Source organism: Thrips palmi, unplaced genomic scaffold (genome assembly GCF_012932325.1).
Source record: "Thrips palmi isolate BJ-2018 unplaced genomic scaffold, TpBJ-2018v1 HiC_scaffold_10, whole genome shotgun sequence".
Lineage (NCBI taxonomy): Eukaryota > Metazoa > Arthropoda > Insecta > Thysanoptera > Thripidae > Thrips > Thrips palmi.
In genome coordinates, this window is record NW_023144621.1 from 8,625,455 (window position 1) to 8,642,079 (window position 16,625).

At 54.4% G+C, this 16,625-nt stretch overlaps 1 protein-coding gene across 1 annotated transcript in view; it reads right to left on the minus strand.

The window, feature by feature from the left end:
* Positions 1–16,625, minus strand: part of LOC117638927 — a 51,611-nt gene that overhangs the window by 14,584 nt on the left and 20,402 nt on the right. Inside the window, 4 exon segments of the mRNA XM_034374150.1 lie at positions 5,668–5,676; positions 6,375–6,465; positions 6,555–6,589; positions 6,935–12,665. Of these exon segments, the coding sequence (XP_034230041.1) occupies positions 5,668–5,676; positions 6,375–6,465; positions 6,555–6,589; positions 6,935–12,502 (5,703 nt within the window). The 5' untranslated portion in view covers positions 12,503–12,665.

Sequence of the window (16,625 nt, forward strand, 5' to 3'; positions counted from 1 at the left end):
AATGAAATGGGCTACTAGTTGCGCAAAGCATATACATTGCCATGACTAGGTCGCCAACACGGGTCGCTAGGATGGCTGCAAAGCAACAGGAGAAAGGGGAAACTCAAACAAGAACAAGCAGAAGCGAGAAAAGCAAGAGGCGACACCCGGTGCGAGGCTATCGACGAGTGAACACGATATAATACACCCTTCAATAACAAGGGAGGGGACTACGAGGACGGACTTTTTTTCGTGTTTATATTTTTTTCAGAGAAATCCCGCTGCAATACAGGGCCTTCTGCAATAGAGGGGCGACCCAATCCGTACGAGGCAGCCGCAAGGCTGGGCCAGGCTGGGCAAGGCGGCTCTGAAAAGGGACGGGGGGATAAGAGTCCCAGGAGAGGTGGAGCCCTAGCCCGGTCCCAATGGGTCCCGCACTGCGTCGGCCAATCGCTGCCACTTACCGGACCCTGCCAGGGCCTCGGCCAGGACCTCGGCCAGGACCTCGGCCAGGACCTCGGCCAGGACCTCGCCCAGCAGCGAGGCCTTGCAAAGGTTCTGCCAAGGCCGCGCATGTCCTGCAAAAGCCACGCCGCACCCAGAGAAACGCTCTCCTTGAATTTGAAAAATGATTGACTCACGAATAGAGTTGGATCCACGTTAACAAATGATTTCGATTCAAAACATAGGCTTTTCTTTGATTCAAACATCAGCCTTTCTGGGTGCGTGCAAGTTGGACTCTGCTGACCACGGAGGGTGACGCCCTCTCCGAAATAATGAGACACCCCTATTCAGCCCCACGTGCTGACAACAGGTGTGCGTCGGACTGTGTACTCGCCGGAGTTGGCGCTCAAACACACCCTCCAGGCCCTCCAGGCCCTCCAGGCCGTCGCGGAGCCGCCAACACCCCTCCCAGCCTCCCGCCGATCGGGCCAAGCTTTACGACCCTCCCAGCCAGACCCTTTTCCATAACCCGTAAAAACTGATGCGTTTGCGCTGCTTTTTATTTCGGGCTTTGCTTCAGTTGGGCTGGCTGTCTCCGAGGGCTGTCTCGGCACCGCGCCAGGCTGCCGGGGGCGCGTCTGCCAGGGCCCCAGGGGCGCAGGGCCGCGGGGCCACAGCCTGCTGTTAATCTTGTGGGGCCGTCGCGCCGTCAGGGCTCCTCGACCGGACAAGTTCCGGGCCGGACGGCGGCGGACGGCGGCACACTGCAGCAAGGGCGCTCCGCCCGCCGCTCCGCTTTGACTTGTTAAACGGTGCGGACATTGGATCACCCGTTGAGCGCGCCCATAAATACGGAGCACCATCGCCGAGGCCAGTCCCGCCGGTCCCGCGGCGCACATGGGGCGATATTGGATTTACTGCCGAAAATCAATCAAACGGCGCCGTGCCGGGCCGCGAGGCCGCGAGGCTCCGCGAGGCGAGGCGGCACAAAACGTCAAGGCGGGGACAAACGTGCGCATGACGTTTCTCCATCCTTCACGAGGCGCCCCGCCAGCCCCGCCGATACCAAGGACGCCGGGACCTTATTAAACAGCAGGCCTACCAGCCCGCCCGCCATGCGCGCGGAGATTCCGAACAATCGGTCCGCCCCTCTCGCACTCGTGGGACGTTCCGCAGGGGTGCGAGAGAGACCGCGCGGCAAAAGCAGTGTTCGGGGCGGCGCCGGGCGGGGCGGGCCATTGTTCGCTCATGTGTCCGACAGCTGAATGCGTTCCCCGGGATGGCAGTGGTGCGCGGCGCGTGGTCTGGGTATTGATCAGAGCGTAATCAAGGCAGCCCTGTCCCCCGCCACCGTCTTCTCGTGGGGGAAACAAAGCAAAAGGCCGCCAGAAAGGACACTGACATTAATTAAAGACCGCTTTTTTTGCCCCAAAATTGAATTTGTTTCCAAGCGAACTGAATGTGTGGGGGTGCTGGCCGCCGCGCTCCGCTGCCCCGGAATGAGAAGAGCAGAGCGGTGTCAGATTGCTGCGAAGCCTGCGAAGCCCAGCGGAAAAGCGCTGAATTATGGACGGCCAGTCGGCACACGTCACGCGGGGAGGGGGGGGGGGGGGAAGGGGGAGAGTGGAGCAGCCCAGCCGGAAAGACTGAAGCTAGCCACTGTGATTACCCTAAGCCAAAATCCAGCGGCTCTTCTGGCCGATGGTATCTCTGCCCCAAAGTTGCCGCTCGCTGGCCGGGCCGACCGGCCCTCCCGGCCCTCGGCCGTCCCGGCGTTGCCGAAATTCAGCAACATTGTTACAGGGATGGGCCTCCGCCTGCTAACCCAATCGGAAAGTCACTTCCTCCACGAACAGGCTGTGCTGCTGTGCAGGCCCTGCAGGGCCGCAAGGAAATGCAATTAGGCTCGCGTTTTAGCCCGGCCAATATTACCCCAGCGCCTCAGCCGGCCTCAGCTACCGCCGTGCTTTCATCCCGGAGCTATGCACTGCCGCCACCGGCCTGGCCTGGGCGCCATCATGGCCGCCATCGCCACATGGCAATCAATCGCATCCCAATTTCGGATCCCCGCCGCCGCCGCTCTCCCGGAGAAAAGAAATCCCTTCCTCCTTTTCTTCCCCGGATATCGACCACCGCCACCCACTGCGGCGCGTCCCTTCTTAGCGCGGCCGCCCCGCCCCGCCCCGCCCCGCCCCGCCCGGCCATCGGACGTGGGAATCCACTTGGGTCTGTGCATAAACACGGCGCGCATCACGAGAATGCCCAATGAGGACGCAGGGCAGCGCGGGGCGGCGGGGCAGAGGCGTGGCGCCATCCAGGGCGCTCCGGGCCGCAAGGGCAGCGGAGGTCCTCACCGAGGCCAGCCGAATGGATCCGAAACCGTGAACCTCGTCGCTCTGTCTCGCTCGCACCCCTACGGGACGCGCTTTGAGTGCAAGAGAGGCAGCGTGTTCGGAATGAGCCCTCAGGCTGCCGAACGTCCGTCCGTCGGACAGCTTGTCCAATGACGGCCGAGGCGCGTCGGCCAGCCCGCGGCGTCTCCAGGGGTTTAAAAACCTCGGCGATCCTGGCAACTCGGAGAGAATGAGAAGGCCATTCCCGCCGCGAGCAAACTTTTCTATTGCCATGCATTAGGATGGCGAGGCCGGGGAGGACGGGGGGCGCTGCAGGCAAAACAAGGGCAAGTGGACACAGCCACAGCCGCGCACTAGGGCCGGACTTGGAGTCCCGACTTGACTTGGGGCCGCTGGGGTGCCATTGCGCACTGCATGCCCTTTATCTCGAAGCCCCTCGCGGACCCGCGGCGCGCGGAGCATGGCGGGGCGGACTGGGGCAGACCCCGCGACCCGGCGAGACAGAAACGAATCGCGCCCAATAACGGGCAGGCGCTCCGCGCGCTGCGGTGCCGCATCGGCTGGCAGTGTATCGGGCAATTATGTGAGGAGCGAAATCATATTTCACGGCGGAATAATACTGCGCGGTGTTCCGGGCCGTCCGAGCCAGCCCCGCCGGCCGGGCCGCGGGCCCCGGGGAGTGAGTGGGCTGGGTTGCCTCCTGCCGTTCCGAGGCGAGCGCGGCGAGCGCGGTGCGCGGCAGGGGGTGAGGGAGATATAGCAAAGCAAACATCAGCTGCGCAAAATTTCCATCTTGATTCACTGCCTCGTCAGAAGACGCGGCAGAAGGCCAACGTGCAAGCCCACGGTGTGCAAAAGCCGCATTGGACTTGCATAGTGCTCCTGCATGCTGCTGCAGTACCCCTCCCGTCGGCCTAGGCCGCCTCATGGCCGCGTCGTCGCAAGAGGAGAAAATCGGCTGACTCGAGGCAGCTTCCGAGCGGCGGGTCCCGTCTGTCTGTCCCTCTTGCACCTGTGCGGAGGGCCCCATGTGTGCGAGGGAGAAACCTCCCACTCGGAATCAGTCCGCCGGTCGATGGTAAACCTGGGCAACACTCGTAGCGTATAGTACCAACTCGTAAAAGTTTGGCTCAGGGATACGCGCCTGTGTTTCCGCACGGCGGGAGCCAGTGGAGGGGGGAATCTTGTTTTCGAAGGCCGGGGGGAGTTGGGAAGGGGGAGGGGGGCGCTCATCTGCCGAGGACGCGGGGCTTGGCGGGTTATGCCGGGCGCGCCGCGCTGTCTCGCGGCAGTGTACAGTGGAGACCGCTCAGCCTGCTTTCCATCCACAAACACAGCGACCCAGACAGCCCAGTGACGGCGGGGCGTGGCGTGGCGGGGCGTGGCGTGGCGGGGCGTGGCGCAGCAGCGACACACAGCGGCTAGATTATGAATTTCATTACGCCCCGCTGCTGCAGGGACCAGCGGGGACCGAAGCCCATCCTACTACTGGCGGTCCCACCGCACCTGCCACGCCGCGCCACGCCGCGCCACGCCGCGCCACGCCGCGCCACGCCGCATCAGCCCGGCTCGGTGGAACTCGTCAGGGATTAGCCTCCCCCACACCCTCTCCGCCGCCCGCCCGGCACAGCCCAGCCCGGCCCAGCCTGGCCGTCCTGCAGCGAAGCCAACTATGGTGAGAGCTGGCGCGTTTAGGAAAGTTTAGAAAGTTGTCGGGTCAGGGTGGAGGGGGAGGGTGATGGAGGACGCGTGCGAGCCCCTGGCCCGAGGATCCACCCCGCCAGCTGGCGGTATGAGCTGGCGGCCTGGCCTGCCATGCGGAGGAAGGAACGAGCGGCTCCGCAGTATATCGAGTGATACGGATCGTGTATGCCATCCTCCCGGCCAGACTGCTGGACGGCGGCCGCGGAAAAAAATGCTTGTAACGGAGCCACAAAAACGCTCTACTCCGCGCCGCACCACAACCGCTCGACGATTAGTCAGGCTCGCCATGGAAGGTGGGACACACATCAGGAGAGCGTTTGTTCGAGTCATCCGGTTGATAAATGCGCCAGGCAAGAGAGCCGTACCGCCCCTCTAAATCCCGAACCCACCCCACCCGCCTCCCCTGGGCCACACATCGCATTGGGAACCTGTCTCAAGAGTTTGGAGTGGCCGCCACGCAACTCCCCCCGCCCCTCTTGCTATCCTCTCGCAATAAAACGGGACGCTTATCGTTTTATTCAGAAAAGTGGGATGCTAATGATTCGGTCGATTCGGCGGCCGTACCCACTCGACCTTGGCCGAGTCCATGCCTCGCCTCGACCACGCCTCGCTGGAACGTGGACGGGCTGGACACAGAGGGGAGGAAAGAAGGCATGCAATTTCCGGCAGGCACGCCAGAAAGGGTGGGGGACGGAACCCGCCCAAGGCACGGCCAAGGCGCAGTAGAGTGCCTCTGAGGTCCCGTTAGGGTACCTGTTGGTGCCATGGAAGGAAAGATCCGGCAGCCCAACGAAGGCGCCAGCAGCGCCAGCGAAGGCCAAAGACCGCAGTGAGGGAGTTATTGGAACGGAGCACAGAAGGTGCGCGGTGTACCAACGACGCCATTGGCATTCTACCAACACAAGGGCGGCTCGAGGCGAGACAAGGCCAGCCGCGCCGTCTTCTATCCACCTCGACTAGACTCGGCTGCGGTCCAGCCAAAGGCCAAACCAACAAGCACGCCATGAAAACGGGAACTAGAAACGGAATCGGGAATACGGGTGAAGAGGGGACGTCTTTCGCGCGACTGTGCGTTGCGAAAGAAAATGCAACATAAACAAGTATGAGAGACATGCAGAGCGAAATAAAAAGACCAGGAATTATTTGAGACATCGCGTTCAAACATAGAACAGTAATGAAAGCTTACCTTGAGCACCTATCCGTTGAAGAAAGACGGACAGCATGGAAAGAGACAGTAAGGAAACACGCATGAGACTGAGGAAAACCATCATGCAACGAAAACGTGGGAAAGTCCCAACCTCCCTTTACCACAAGAGCAAGCTGCGGCGCAATAACTTTACGTTAATAATTGAGGCCAAATAAACGTCTGCAGAATAGTTTATAGCCACGTTAGCTGCAAGGCAGTGTCACAAAGTAGCAATGGCATAAAACACTGCCTAAATATATGTTCTCTCATTAGTTTTAAAAGTTGACAGGGAATTAATTTTTTTACAACGGTACGTGCCATTAGCACACACGTGACAAGAATCATTGATGATGGAGGGGAGGATGGAGTAGCAACTGAACGGCCGCGTCTCCACGGCAAGGTTAACAATTGCCCAGAAACTAAATTTTATGGGTAGAATGCGCCTTTGTTACGAGGAGCGCTTTAGAATAAGTTTAGAGGGTAAAAAAGGCGTTCCCCTTTCCTTTCACTTCCAAACAAGAGCAACATTCCGTTGGAACTGTGCCAAGCATGCAACACTGGATGCTACCCCATAATAACCAACAGTTTCGGAAAGAACTTCCTTTTGATTTTACCGCCAGAGAGATTGCGCCGCAGTTTCAACGTCGATCAAGGTTCTAATGATACTGAACAGCATACAAAGGGTGGAAAATAAATGGATTACTCACAAGCTCGGATACAAGTGGAATCGATTTTCTTCTGGGTCTGATGTCCGGCATACTGTCGATATTGCTGTAGAATGGGTTGTCTCCCGGATGCCTAGAAAGAAGATGAATCGAGAAATGTATCACACGGGTTGTCATACTAAACAGAACAAAAGAAAACAACCAGTAAGGCGTTTTACTTACCCACTGGTCCGATTGCTCTCCCCGCCGGTTCCATTCTGTAACGAAACATCAAACAAAGTCAAAAAAATGAAGGTTTATAAAGATTAAACTTAAAACATCTTTACCAAAGACAAAAACGAAACAAAGCCTTATCCATTTTTAAGACGATTTCGTTTCTCTCTTTGGCTTGTGAATAAACTTTAAACAAAATATGAGGAAAAGCTTTTATTCGGTGATAAAAATTAAAAATATACAATATTTCTGACAGAAAAAACATGTCAGAACTTTTATCTCGATACCTGAGGAACACGCTGAAACTCAACAAAAGTACAGAGTGATTATATAAAATTTAAGCACAAATATCTTTTATTGCAATTTCTATTTAACAGGTGAGGTCTCACCTCTTTTGCGGCCGCTGCGGCTGCAGCTTTTTCCTCTTGTGCAGTTTTTTCTTCCGCCTTTCTTTCTTTGAGAGCTTTGAGAAGCTTCCACTTCGACCCTTCTTCTTTGGACGAGGAAAAGCTGTCAGATTCGCCAAATCGCAGTTTTGCTCCTGCAGATGTTGTCGTCGCTGTAGAACCTCTTCTGTCTCCCTCGTCGCTCTGGCCCACGCTTGCTGATCGCGAGCCCTCTCTTAGGGTTGCAGTCTCTTCTGAATCACCTTGCACAGACATTGAACGTTCCGATGGACCGACACTTAGTGAGCCATCTCGGCTTAGTGAGTCAGAGCCTTGCATGTGTTGTTGTCGTAACGTGGAACCACTGGAACTTCTCCTTGACCTTGCTATTTCCTCTTCCTCCGCCGCGGCCGCGTCAGAATCGTCTTCAATATCAGTCTGTTGGGGGCTGTCTGGCCCACTCGTTTCTCCAGACGAGTGCTCTTCATCACCACGTTCCAATAGGCGTTCACCAGATTTAATAATTTCCTCGCTTAACTTCGTGTCTGGCTGTGTTTCTTCTTCTAAGCTTTCGCCAACACCCCCAAATCGTTGCGCTTGTTGTGCAGTTAATTCTTCAATTGGTGGCGTTGCCTTCACTTTAAGACGAAGCTCCTGAAGAACAACGGACATTTGTTGCTTTGCGTCGTCTTCTTGTTCGTACTGTGTGGGAAGTATCGGCAACGCTTCATCGCGATCCGTGTGGTCTAAATGGGACTGTCTTTCCATTTCTTCCAGTTTTCGTAGCTCATACCAATACCATTCGTCCTCACTATCAATGCTATCTTCCGTGCTTTGCCTGCGAGATGAAACTCGTGACGTGCTTCTCCAAGAGTGGGTGCTTCTGTTGTCATCGTCTTCGAGTGAACCACCTCCTCTACTTAATGAGGGAATTTCTAAGCTTTGCTGATGTCGCGGCGGAAAATGTCTGCCTGGAGCTTGACCTCTATGCATTGATGGGCTTGGACTACTCTCCAGCTTCTCTGGCATTTCTGGTAGAGGTGAGGGTGTTGGTGTAGGTACGACAGATGGCAGAGGAGACGGGGCTTGAAAGATACCTGTTGCTTGCATTTGAGAATCAAGCCTCGGCGGTGGCGGTGGTGGTTCCGATTCAATTATAGGAAGAGGCCCTAGAGACGGCTGTGGGACAATGATTGTTGGTTCTTCAATAATTTTTTTCTCTTTTTCTTCAAAAATAGCAGAGTCATCCTCGCTTATTTTTGGTACAATGTCATTGTCAACGTGTCTGCTCGTCCTAGGGCTCGGACCCTCGTCAGTCTTTTCATCAGAACCTTCAGACATTGCTTCACTAACACTATTACTGCTCTGTCGCTGCCTGTACTTTCCTAATGCTCGTGATGCTGCAAACTCACGGTTTGCTGCTGGTATTGTTATTGGAGGAATCTGTATGTTTTCTTGCTGTGAATTTCCTTCACACTCAGAACCGTTGCTGGGCGTAGTTTTCTTAACATCTCCAACCGTAGCAAAGAGGGATGATATGTCAGTACTGTCCTCTCTGTTCCGGCTGTATGATTCTTGACCTTGGTCCACAGACTGATATTCTCTATACTGAGATCTGTTGTCTGCTGCAAAGTCATCGTCATCCAGTCTTCTTGTTTCTAAGGATGATATGGAATCCCGCTTCCGGATACTGGTTCTAAGAGGGACGCGGTCAAAAACAACCCGGTCAAAACCATGCTCAAAAGAACCATCTTCGCCATCCGAACCGGCTCCCACGCTCCGCTGACTTCTCATGGTTTTGGGGGTGGACCACTCAGGTTCGTTTGGCTCTGTTTCAGTGTCTGATAGAGAATGTCTTAAAAATGGACCTCTTTTTTTGGCGCGTTGTATAAAGCCTGACATTGTAGAAACAAGGGGGTGTCTCTTCTTTTTCCTACTCCCTCCGTCTTGCTCACCGTGTCTCCCCCTTGACAACGTAAAGTAGCGCATATAATCTTTGTCTTTTGGTACTTTAGTATCATCAGTGTGCACGCCAGATGGAAGAGAGTTCGATCGGTGTCTTTTCGACAATACATTCAGATCTTTCAAATCTGGTAACCATTGACTAACTGAGCTCATAGCCTGTTTCAAACTGCCAGTTCTGCGCGGTTTCTTTGGAGGTCTTTCTGAAGGTTCTACTTGTTGATACTGTACTTCTCTTCTGCTGTCTGCTGCAAAGGACAAGTACCCAGATTGGGAGACAATAACTCCACTTTGATTGTAGTGCCTCTCATCATCAGGCTGTCTGTATGTCCCAGGTTCGTAATCCTCAAGAGTATTTCTATATCTTAAGTCCATTTCTGACGCAGGTCTTCTTTGTTGATATTCTGTGGAGGAACTTGAACTGGCTTGTGATCTATATGCTTGGGCCATGGGGGTTGAAGAATATTTTGGTATTCGGTCAGATCGGGCAGCACTTGTTGTATGGCCTGACGAATAACTTATTGTGCCGGTACTTGTATCGTTAGAACTAATAGATGCCATGCTAGGATCATATGAAAGGTTTTCAGCCGTACCATCAATTGATCTGCTCATCCATTGGCCGTCACGATATGAAGAAGCCAACCTTTCGTTTCTAGAAACATTAGTCGGGTAATATGAGAGAGCATCTGTTATATTTCCAGTAGGAAACATGGTTCTATACATTGCTGTCTTGTAAGCTTCCAAATTTGCTACACCCCCAATCATATTTTGCGGGAGTCCCGCTGGTGGGACGGAGCCAGTTGAATGAACACGAGAAAGTCTTGTACGTTTTTCTCTGTTGCCTAAGGGAGATCTTGTGGGAGTGGGAAATCCACTGTTTATTGTTGAGAGGTGCAATTCTGGTTCTGGCTTGAAAACAGAGTAAGACGAGCTGCTGTGAGCCTGGCTTCCGGAAAGTGGCCTTATTAGATCAGGATATTCCAGAGCTGTTTTTGATATAAAAGACGTGCTGCTTGAATACAAAGACGAATATGATGGTTGCCTGCTTCCTCCTGCCACGCTATACAGTGCTGACTGGTCCATACTGTACGGCAGTTCACTATACCCTGATGCAGTGCCCGACTTTGACGAATAATATGACTGAGAGTATGACCCGCGAGATTTGCTCGGGCTTGCTGATAAATCAGCCATAGGTGCAGGTGCTGGTACAAATCCTAAGGAGGAAAGATCAATATTTGACAGTCTACTGGATTCTTCAAGTGAGATCCCTGCCCCAACGGTTGTAAAGGCAGATACATGATGCCCACCCGGCAATAACCCTGAATGTTGATCTCCGTATGGCGGCAAAGGAGATCTTCGAGGAGATGTGTGCATTGAACTGCTAGCTAAAGCAGCGTCTAGCTGCAACTGCTGAGTCTCCCGTTCAAGGCATGCATTATCGTATGTAGGTAGTAACGTTTTGTTAGTTCCACATATGCTATTTTTAGGTGATCCTGGCGACTTTTCCAAGCTTGACCACCCACTCATGGAAGACAAACCTGAATCAGACTTCGCAGCTATGATATTTGATGAAGACGATTTAGATACGTGGTGCTTTGGTGACAGTCTTGGGGACTTAGGCGAACGTGGTGTATGGGGACTCAGTCTTCCGGGTTGTTGTGCCAAACTGGCGCTGAGTGTGTTTCTTTCAGCTTCTTGTTTCTGTTGCTCTTCTTGTATTAATCTTTCAATCACTGCACTGTCATCAGTCGTAACTTCATAGCTTCTTCTGTTAAGTCTGTCATTATCATTAGGGGCTGGCGGCGGGGGGCTAGAGGAAGCATCAAAGGGGCCAACTAAACTCTCTGACAGATCAGAATCTATTCTACCACTATCTATGTAACCATCTTTTCTAGTTCTTACACTAGAAGCAGAGGGCGTTGGAGAAGTAACGCGCTCTCTTGAACTTGAAAATAAACTTTCAGTATACCTAGTTGAAGGGAGACTGTCTCCTAGTCTTGGTGATGATATGACTTCAGACAATCGAGATGACGGGAGACCTTCAGACAATCTCGTCATTGAAACACCTTCCGCTACTCGAGTTGATGAGGCGCTGCCCGAGAGTTTTGAACTCGAAACAGGGTCTAATAATCTGGACGAATTTGTGCTTGAGTCCGCTGAGGTTGTGTGTGTAGAAGCGGTGTTAAATTCAGTTGCAGTCTTATTGCCAAGGGACGAACACGAGGCCGTTAAATCACCGTGCAGAATAGAGCTTCCATAAGGTTTTGATGAAGTACCGTATGGAGATGACGATGAATCCAAAAGTGATCTATGCCTCGGGGAGGTAGACCCAGGTGATGCGGTACCGGTAAAGCTAGCTAACGACGAGGCAAGATCAGTGTCACCAGTGCCTATTTCTAAAAGAGAAGTTGTTCTAGATTTGTAGCCAGATGTACTTGGTGTTGCACTAGAAAGTAAATAACTGTCCTCCCGGGAGGAAGAGCTTAGTGCCCAGGGCTCCGCTTGCGCTTCGTCTGGTTCTAAAGACTTGCTGGACAATGTGCCTCTTGTTTTGCGGGGAGATTCTAATAAACGGCTTTTTAGTTCTTTTAAGCTCGCCGAGTCCCGCTGAAGTTTGCATGTCAGCCGATCTAATTCCTGAAGTTTTTCAAGAGCGTTCTGGTCAATAGCGCTTAACTGAGATAGCTGAGCTAGATCGTGCTCACTAACACAGGGAGAATTTCCACGGTAATCCTTGTAGTCCAAGGCACTATACACTTCAGGTACATCAACAAGTTCCTTAATAAGGCTAGATATGTCTCGCCCTTCATCTTTCTTTCCGATTGCATCATCAATTTCTTCCGACTCTTCCCAAATCATGCCCAATTGACTGCTTTGAAGAGGCGTATTTGCTGTGTGAATCAAGTCTTCTCGGAAAGCTGTGTTAAGGCTACGATAAAACGCTTCTCCGGGCAGTCCATATATTTCATCTACTAAGGTGTCAATAACTGCCGTCCCAGCCGCGGCTGCAGCTTCCCCGGCTTCGATGGCCTTTTGTTTGTCGAAACCCCCCATGCGTGCATCAGCTATCGCCTGTAAAGCTCTTCGGGCGTTGTCCAGCGGGAGGCGGTGTGTGGCAGGGTCTCCAGCTTCAACGGAAGAGTAGAACTCAAGCAACTGGCCGATGACGTTTTGCTGCTCGTAGAGCAGCGCCTCCAGTTTCTCCAGGCGAGTCCACATGCGAATGTACTCATGCGATAGAAGGTCGAGAGCCCGCCAAGCATACTTAAGCTCGCTCTCTAGCAGGTTTAGACGGGTACCCAGCCGTTGCATAAAGTCGCCTAGCACCACGTCCGACCCCTCTGGAGGTGGAGACGGTGAAAGGGAAATGCCGGCACCTCTTTCTCCTGCCACGGCTGCCGCTCCATACAAAGCCACACCCGTCATCGCTCCCGAGGTACCTAGCCCGGCCAGACTTCCTCCTCCTCCGCCTGCTGCTGCTCCACCTCCGCTGGGAGAGGGTGCCCCAAGGGGGGCCCCAAGGGAAGCCCCATGGGGACCCCCTAGGGGACCCCCATGAGGAACCCCTGAGGAAGCCCCTTCCCCTCCGCTGGTGCGCGCAGGATCCATGCTGCATCAGGTGGGCGCTGAGCGGGGTTGGTAGGTGTAGCAATTCCTGATTGCTGGGTGCGGCGTGCTGCTAGCGTTTGGGGAGGCCCAGATTGGCCGCGCGACTGGACCCCCATTTGGAAACTTCTGACACTCTTCTAAGCCTTCCATTGCCGGAACAGCCCTGCAACAAACAAAATAGAACGGATTAGTAAGGTAATTGTAGCAAAGGCACATAAGCCGACCGGTGCGTTTGCTAATCCTACAATCCATAATTCTGTTTGACATGGAAATAAAACAGATAGCGACGATATCCACAACCTAAATATCAAATGAAAACTGCAGCACAAAGGACTAGCATCCCTCTTCTCTCAAATCAAATGGAATACCTAATCGGAACGCTTTTCTGTAGACAGGAGGAAATAGCTTTTTAGTTAATTTCTCATGCCGAATGTGCCAGATCAACCCCTTTCTACATGGATAGGTATATAAAAATAAACAAGCAAAACATCCCTTTAAAAGTATTCTTGTCTAACCAGCACGCTTTTTTACTTTTGCACACGTAGATAGAGTGTTCTCGGAGCGGATTTGTTGTTGCTGAGCTCGCAAAAGTCCCCCTGAGGCAAAATTCTCTCTCTGTTTACCCTCTTCCGTTGACTGGTTTCTCCACTTCCTTTACTGCAGCAGCCGTTCCGCGCGGTGCCCTTTTGCCGCCCTGAATCACCCCCACCCCCACGGGCTTTCACCTTTATCTTGTTACCCTGGGCCTGGGCCACGAGGTGGACTGTTATCGCGGAGACGGTCTCCTTGATTATACTTTTTAATTATTCCCGCGCCAAGTGCCGACTTTGTTTGGCTGCCGCTGACAAACCGCTCTGACAAAAGCGGAATTCGAACGTGCGGCCCGCCTCCCTCACAGGACCCATCAAAGTGGGAGAGCAAATCCACGCATTCCTGGCATTCCAGTGGGGCTTCAGACAGGAGTTCGGATAGCAGTCGTAGAAAGGTGCCAAGAGCGGGGTGGGAGCGGCGGAGCGCGGACAGCTTTATTAGGCCACCTCGGAAGGATGGCGGGGAACTCCCTCGTACTTTGCCTCCGGGAAATGAAACCGTCCATCCCAGCGGGTAAATCATTGGGGCGAAAGAATGAAATCCTAGCCTCGCTTTTTCTGCGCAGCAACACAAAAACAATCTTATTTTATTGCCTTGCTGAAACACCTGGGATCGCTTAAATATTGCGAGACATCACACCTGCTTTCCTAAATTTTTAGACCTGGTTTTTTGACCGCACAAACGCGGCTTGAATGGAACCCAATCAGATTCTGGCGGATTACGCGAGCCGAGCAGCGTAGCGTCCAGCGGCCGAGCGCCACTTGATTTGAATGGACGCACCCAAGTAGAGCAGACGCACAGTCGCACAAAAGAGTCGGGCTTTTCACGGCTTTGCGGGACCCGACCGCAGGGGGACGCTCCACACGGCTTGCCGCGGCTTGCGCATGCAAAACACGAACGCGGCTCCAAAGCAGTCCCAATTGACACAGACACGCCACAACCAGCAAACAAGTGGGCAAAAAAAGAGTTTCAGCGGTCGATTATTTTTGGCAGAGCAAAACGCGACACAGGAAATCTGTTGCGTTGCCTAGTGCGTGTAGACAGAGTCATCTTGGCAATTAGTTGTGGTGTCGCAGTCGCGTGTCACGTGCTGCAGGGCCGGGCAGGGCAGCCAGACTTACAGCGTCGCCAGATTTCCCTGGAGCCACTGGTGGCGTGCCCAGCCGAGCCAAGAGGCCAGCCAAGAGGCCAGCCAAGCGACCCCGCCCGACCGCACGGACCTGCGGCAGCACTACTCGCCCAGACTCACCAAGTATCCGTCGTCGCAAAGCCAGCCGCCCTAATGCCTCTCAGAGCCAATCAAGGCCCTACCCGCTGACTAGGGGCCGCGAGTAAAAAGAATGAAAATGGGGCCACAACTGGGTTAGTCCCCGCAGCCCCCCGACCCTGGGGCAGTGCGGCCAAGGGTGCGGCAGGGTCAGGGCGACCTTGTAACGGCCCGCTGGCCTACATGGCGGTGCGAGATGAGATGCAGCATTGGGAACGATAGACGCGCACCACACCGCAGTGGTGGACAATCATGCGCCAAAAAGAAACAATTCGCAACACAGTTGCACACCACGATTTGCAGGTGGACAATGTTGGGGGCGTTGTCCGTGATCCACCACGTTCAGCCATTCAAGTGCGCGGAGAACAAAATCACAACCGAGCGTGAAATCAAACCACGAGAGGATAACAACAACCTCACGCGTGGTTGAGTCGCCATGGAGCGGCAGCGCTGATAATCACCCCTTCCAATTACCCCCTTCCTCCCCTCCCTTCCTGCTCCCCGACCGCCCCGCGTCCGCCCCCACCCCCGTGGCGCTGGTGTGTGTCGCGTCACGCCGACAATGGGGACTTGTGGTTCATGGGGGAGGAGCCCGGGGGCCTGGGGCTGCCTGCCCCGACTGCCCCGCCTGGCCGGGCGGCACGGCCGGGCGGCCCGAGGGGTCGCCGTGGACACAGGTTAATGCAAAGGGGTGAGGCCATCGCTCAGGCCCCGAGTCCCCACAGAGCCACCCATCAGGGGTCCCGCGGGGGGTCACGTGTCAGCCGCCATGTAAGTGCATCTGCAGCAGCAGTGTCGCTAATCTTGGCGAGGTGCACGGCCAAAAATAGAGGAGACGAATAAAAAGAACTGTCAAAAATCAGGCACGAAAGGGAAGCAGGGGGGAGGATAAAAGGAACGTTTTATTTTGTCTGTCTTTTTTCTTCATTTTAAAAAGAAAGTGAATTTATTCTACTTTTCCAGTGTCCGTCCGTTTTGCCAATTCCACGGCAATCAACTCGATCTTTTATTCATGCGGTGCAAATCCTAGGCACCCGCCCCGCCCCCCACACACGCAACGTAAACTTCAATCTGCTGTTGGATAAATACGCGCACGCGTGCGACCGCGTGCCGCGCGGCGCGACGGAGCATATAAAAAGAGATGACAGCGTGGATCGCGGATCCGCGCGAATCAACAGGTGGCTGCGAAGCAGCGAAAGGAAAACGCAAGTGTGCGTGGCAACGCCCAAACAGCGCGCTGTCCATCCATCAGCGGCAAACATATTCGACGCATTCGCACTTTTCATGTTTTATAGTCCTGGCAGCTCTGGCGGGCGGGGGCCGGGCCGGGCATTGTGGCCGCCAGCATGGTTCGGCGGACAACGCGGCAGCGCGGCCCGCATCGACCCGGGCGTGCGTGCGGTACGTGACGAGAGTACGCCGCGGTGCGTCCGGTCGACACGCACGCACCATTCTTTTTGGGCAAGCCCTTCAAACTTGTGAAACAGACCGACAAACTGTTAATGAAGGGACGCCAATCAATACCCGCCTGTCATTCTCGCCCGGAGCAAACGTGACAACAGTGCGCGCCACTCGCTCGGGGGCCGTACTCACTGCGGCACTGGCAAAGCTGGCTTGCTCGCGGCCGAGGTGAAGCCAGGCCTCGGCCAGACCGGCCTAAATGGGACGCGAGGGAACCAAAGGCCATTGAAAAGGGGCTCATTCCCCGACTGACTCTTTGGAAGTCAGTCCGCGCAGCGCGAAGCCCAATCATTCCCCAAACAGCAATCCGGTCTCTTTATCTGCAGCTCCATTCTGTCTCTCTCGCACTCTTTCAGGAAGCGTCGCGAGTGCGAGAAAGGCATAGCGGACGAGGGCGCTGTTCGGAGTCAGGCCGCTGGGCGACGGTGCCGGGGGCTGGATGCGGCACGGCCAGGCTCGCCACGGCCAGGCCGCGACTTAAGGACCCGGAAGAACGTCTTAATCGCCGGCACGCCACGCCGCGCCACGCCCCCAGCAAGACCATTGTCATGCCGCCCTGCTGCCTTCATAAAGGGCGGGCCACAAAATCGGACGACAAGCGACGTAAAAAATAAACAACAACTACAAAATGAGAACAGGCCGCCGTAAAGAGGCAAGGGGGCTGAACGGCCGATGAAAAGCACAGTGCTCCCATTACTGGACGCATAAAGGACGCACAAACGGGAGTAATCTTTCCCTCCGCTCCCCCACCCTATCCTCATCCCCTAGACCGGACAAACGCGCTGCCGCGAGACGCTCCCGGTT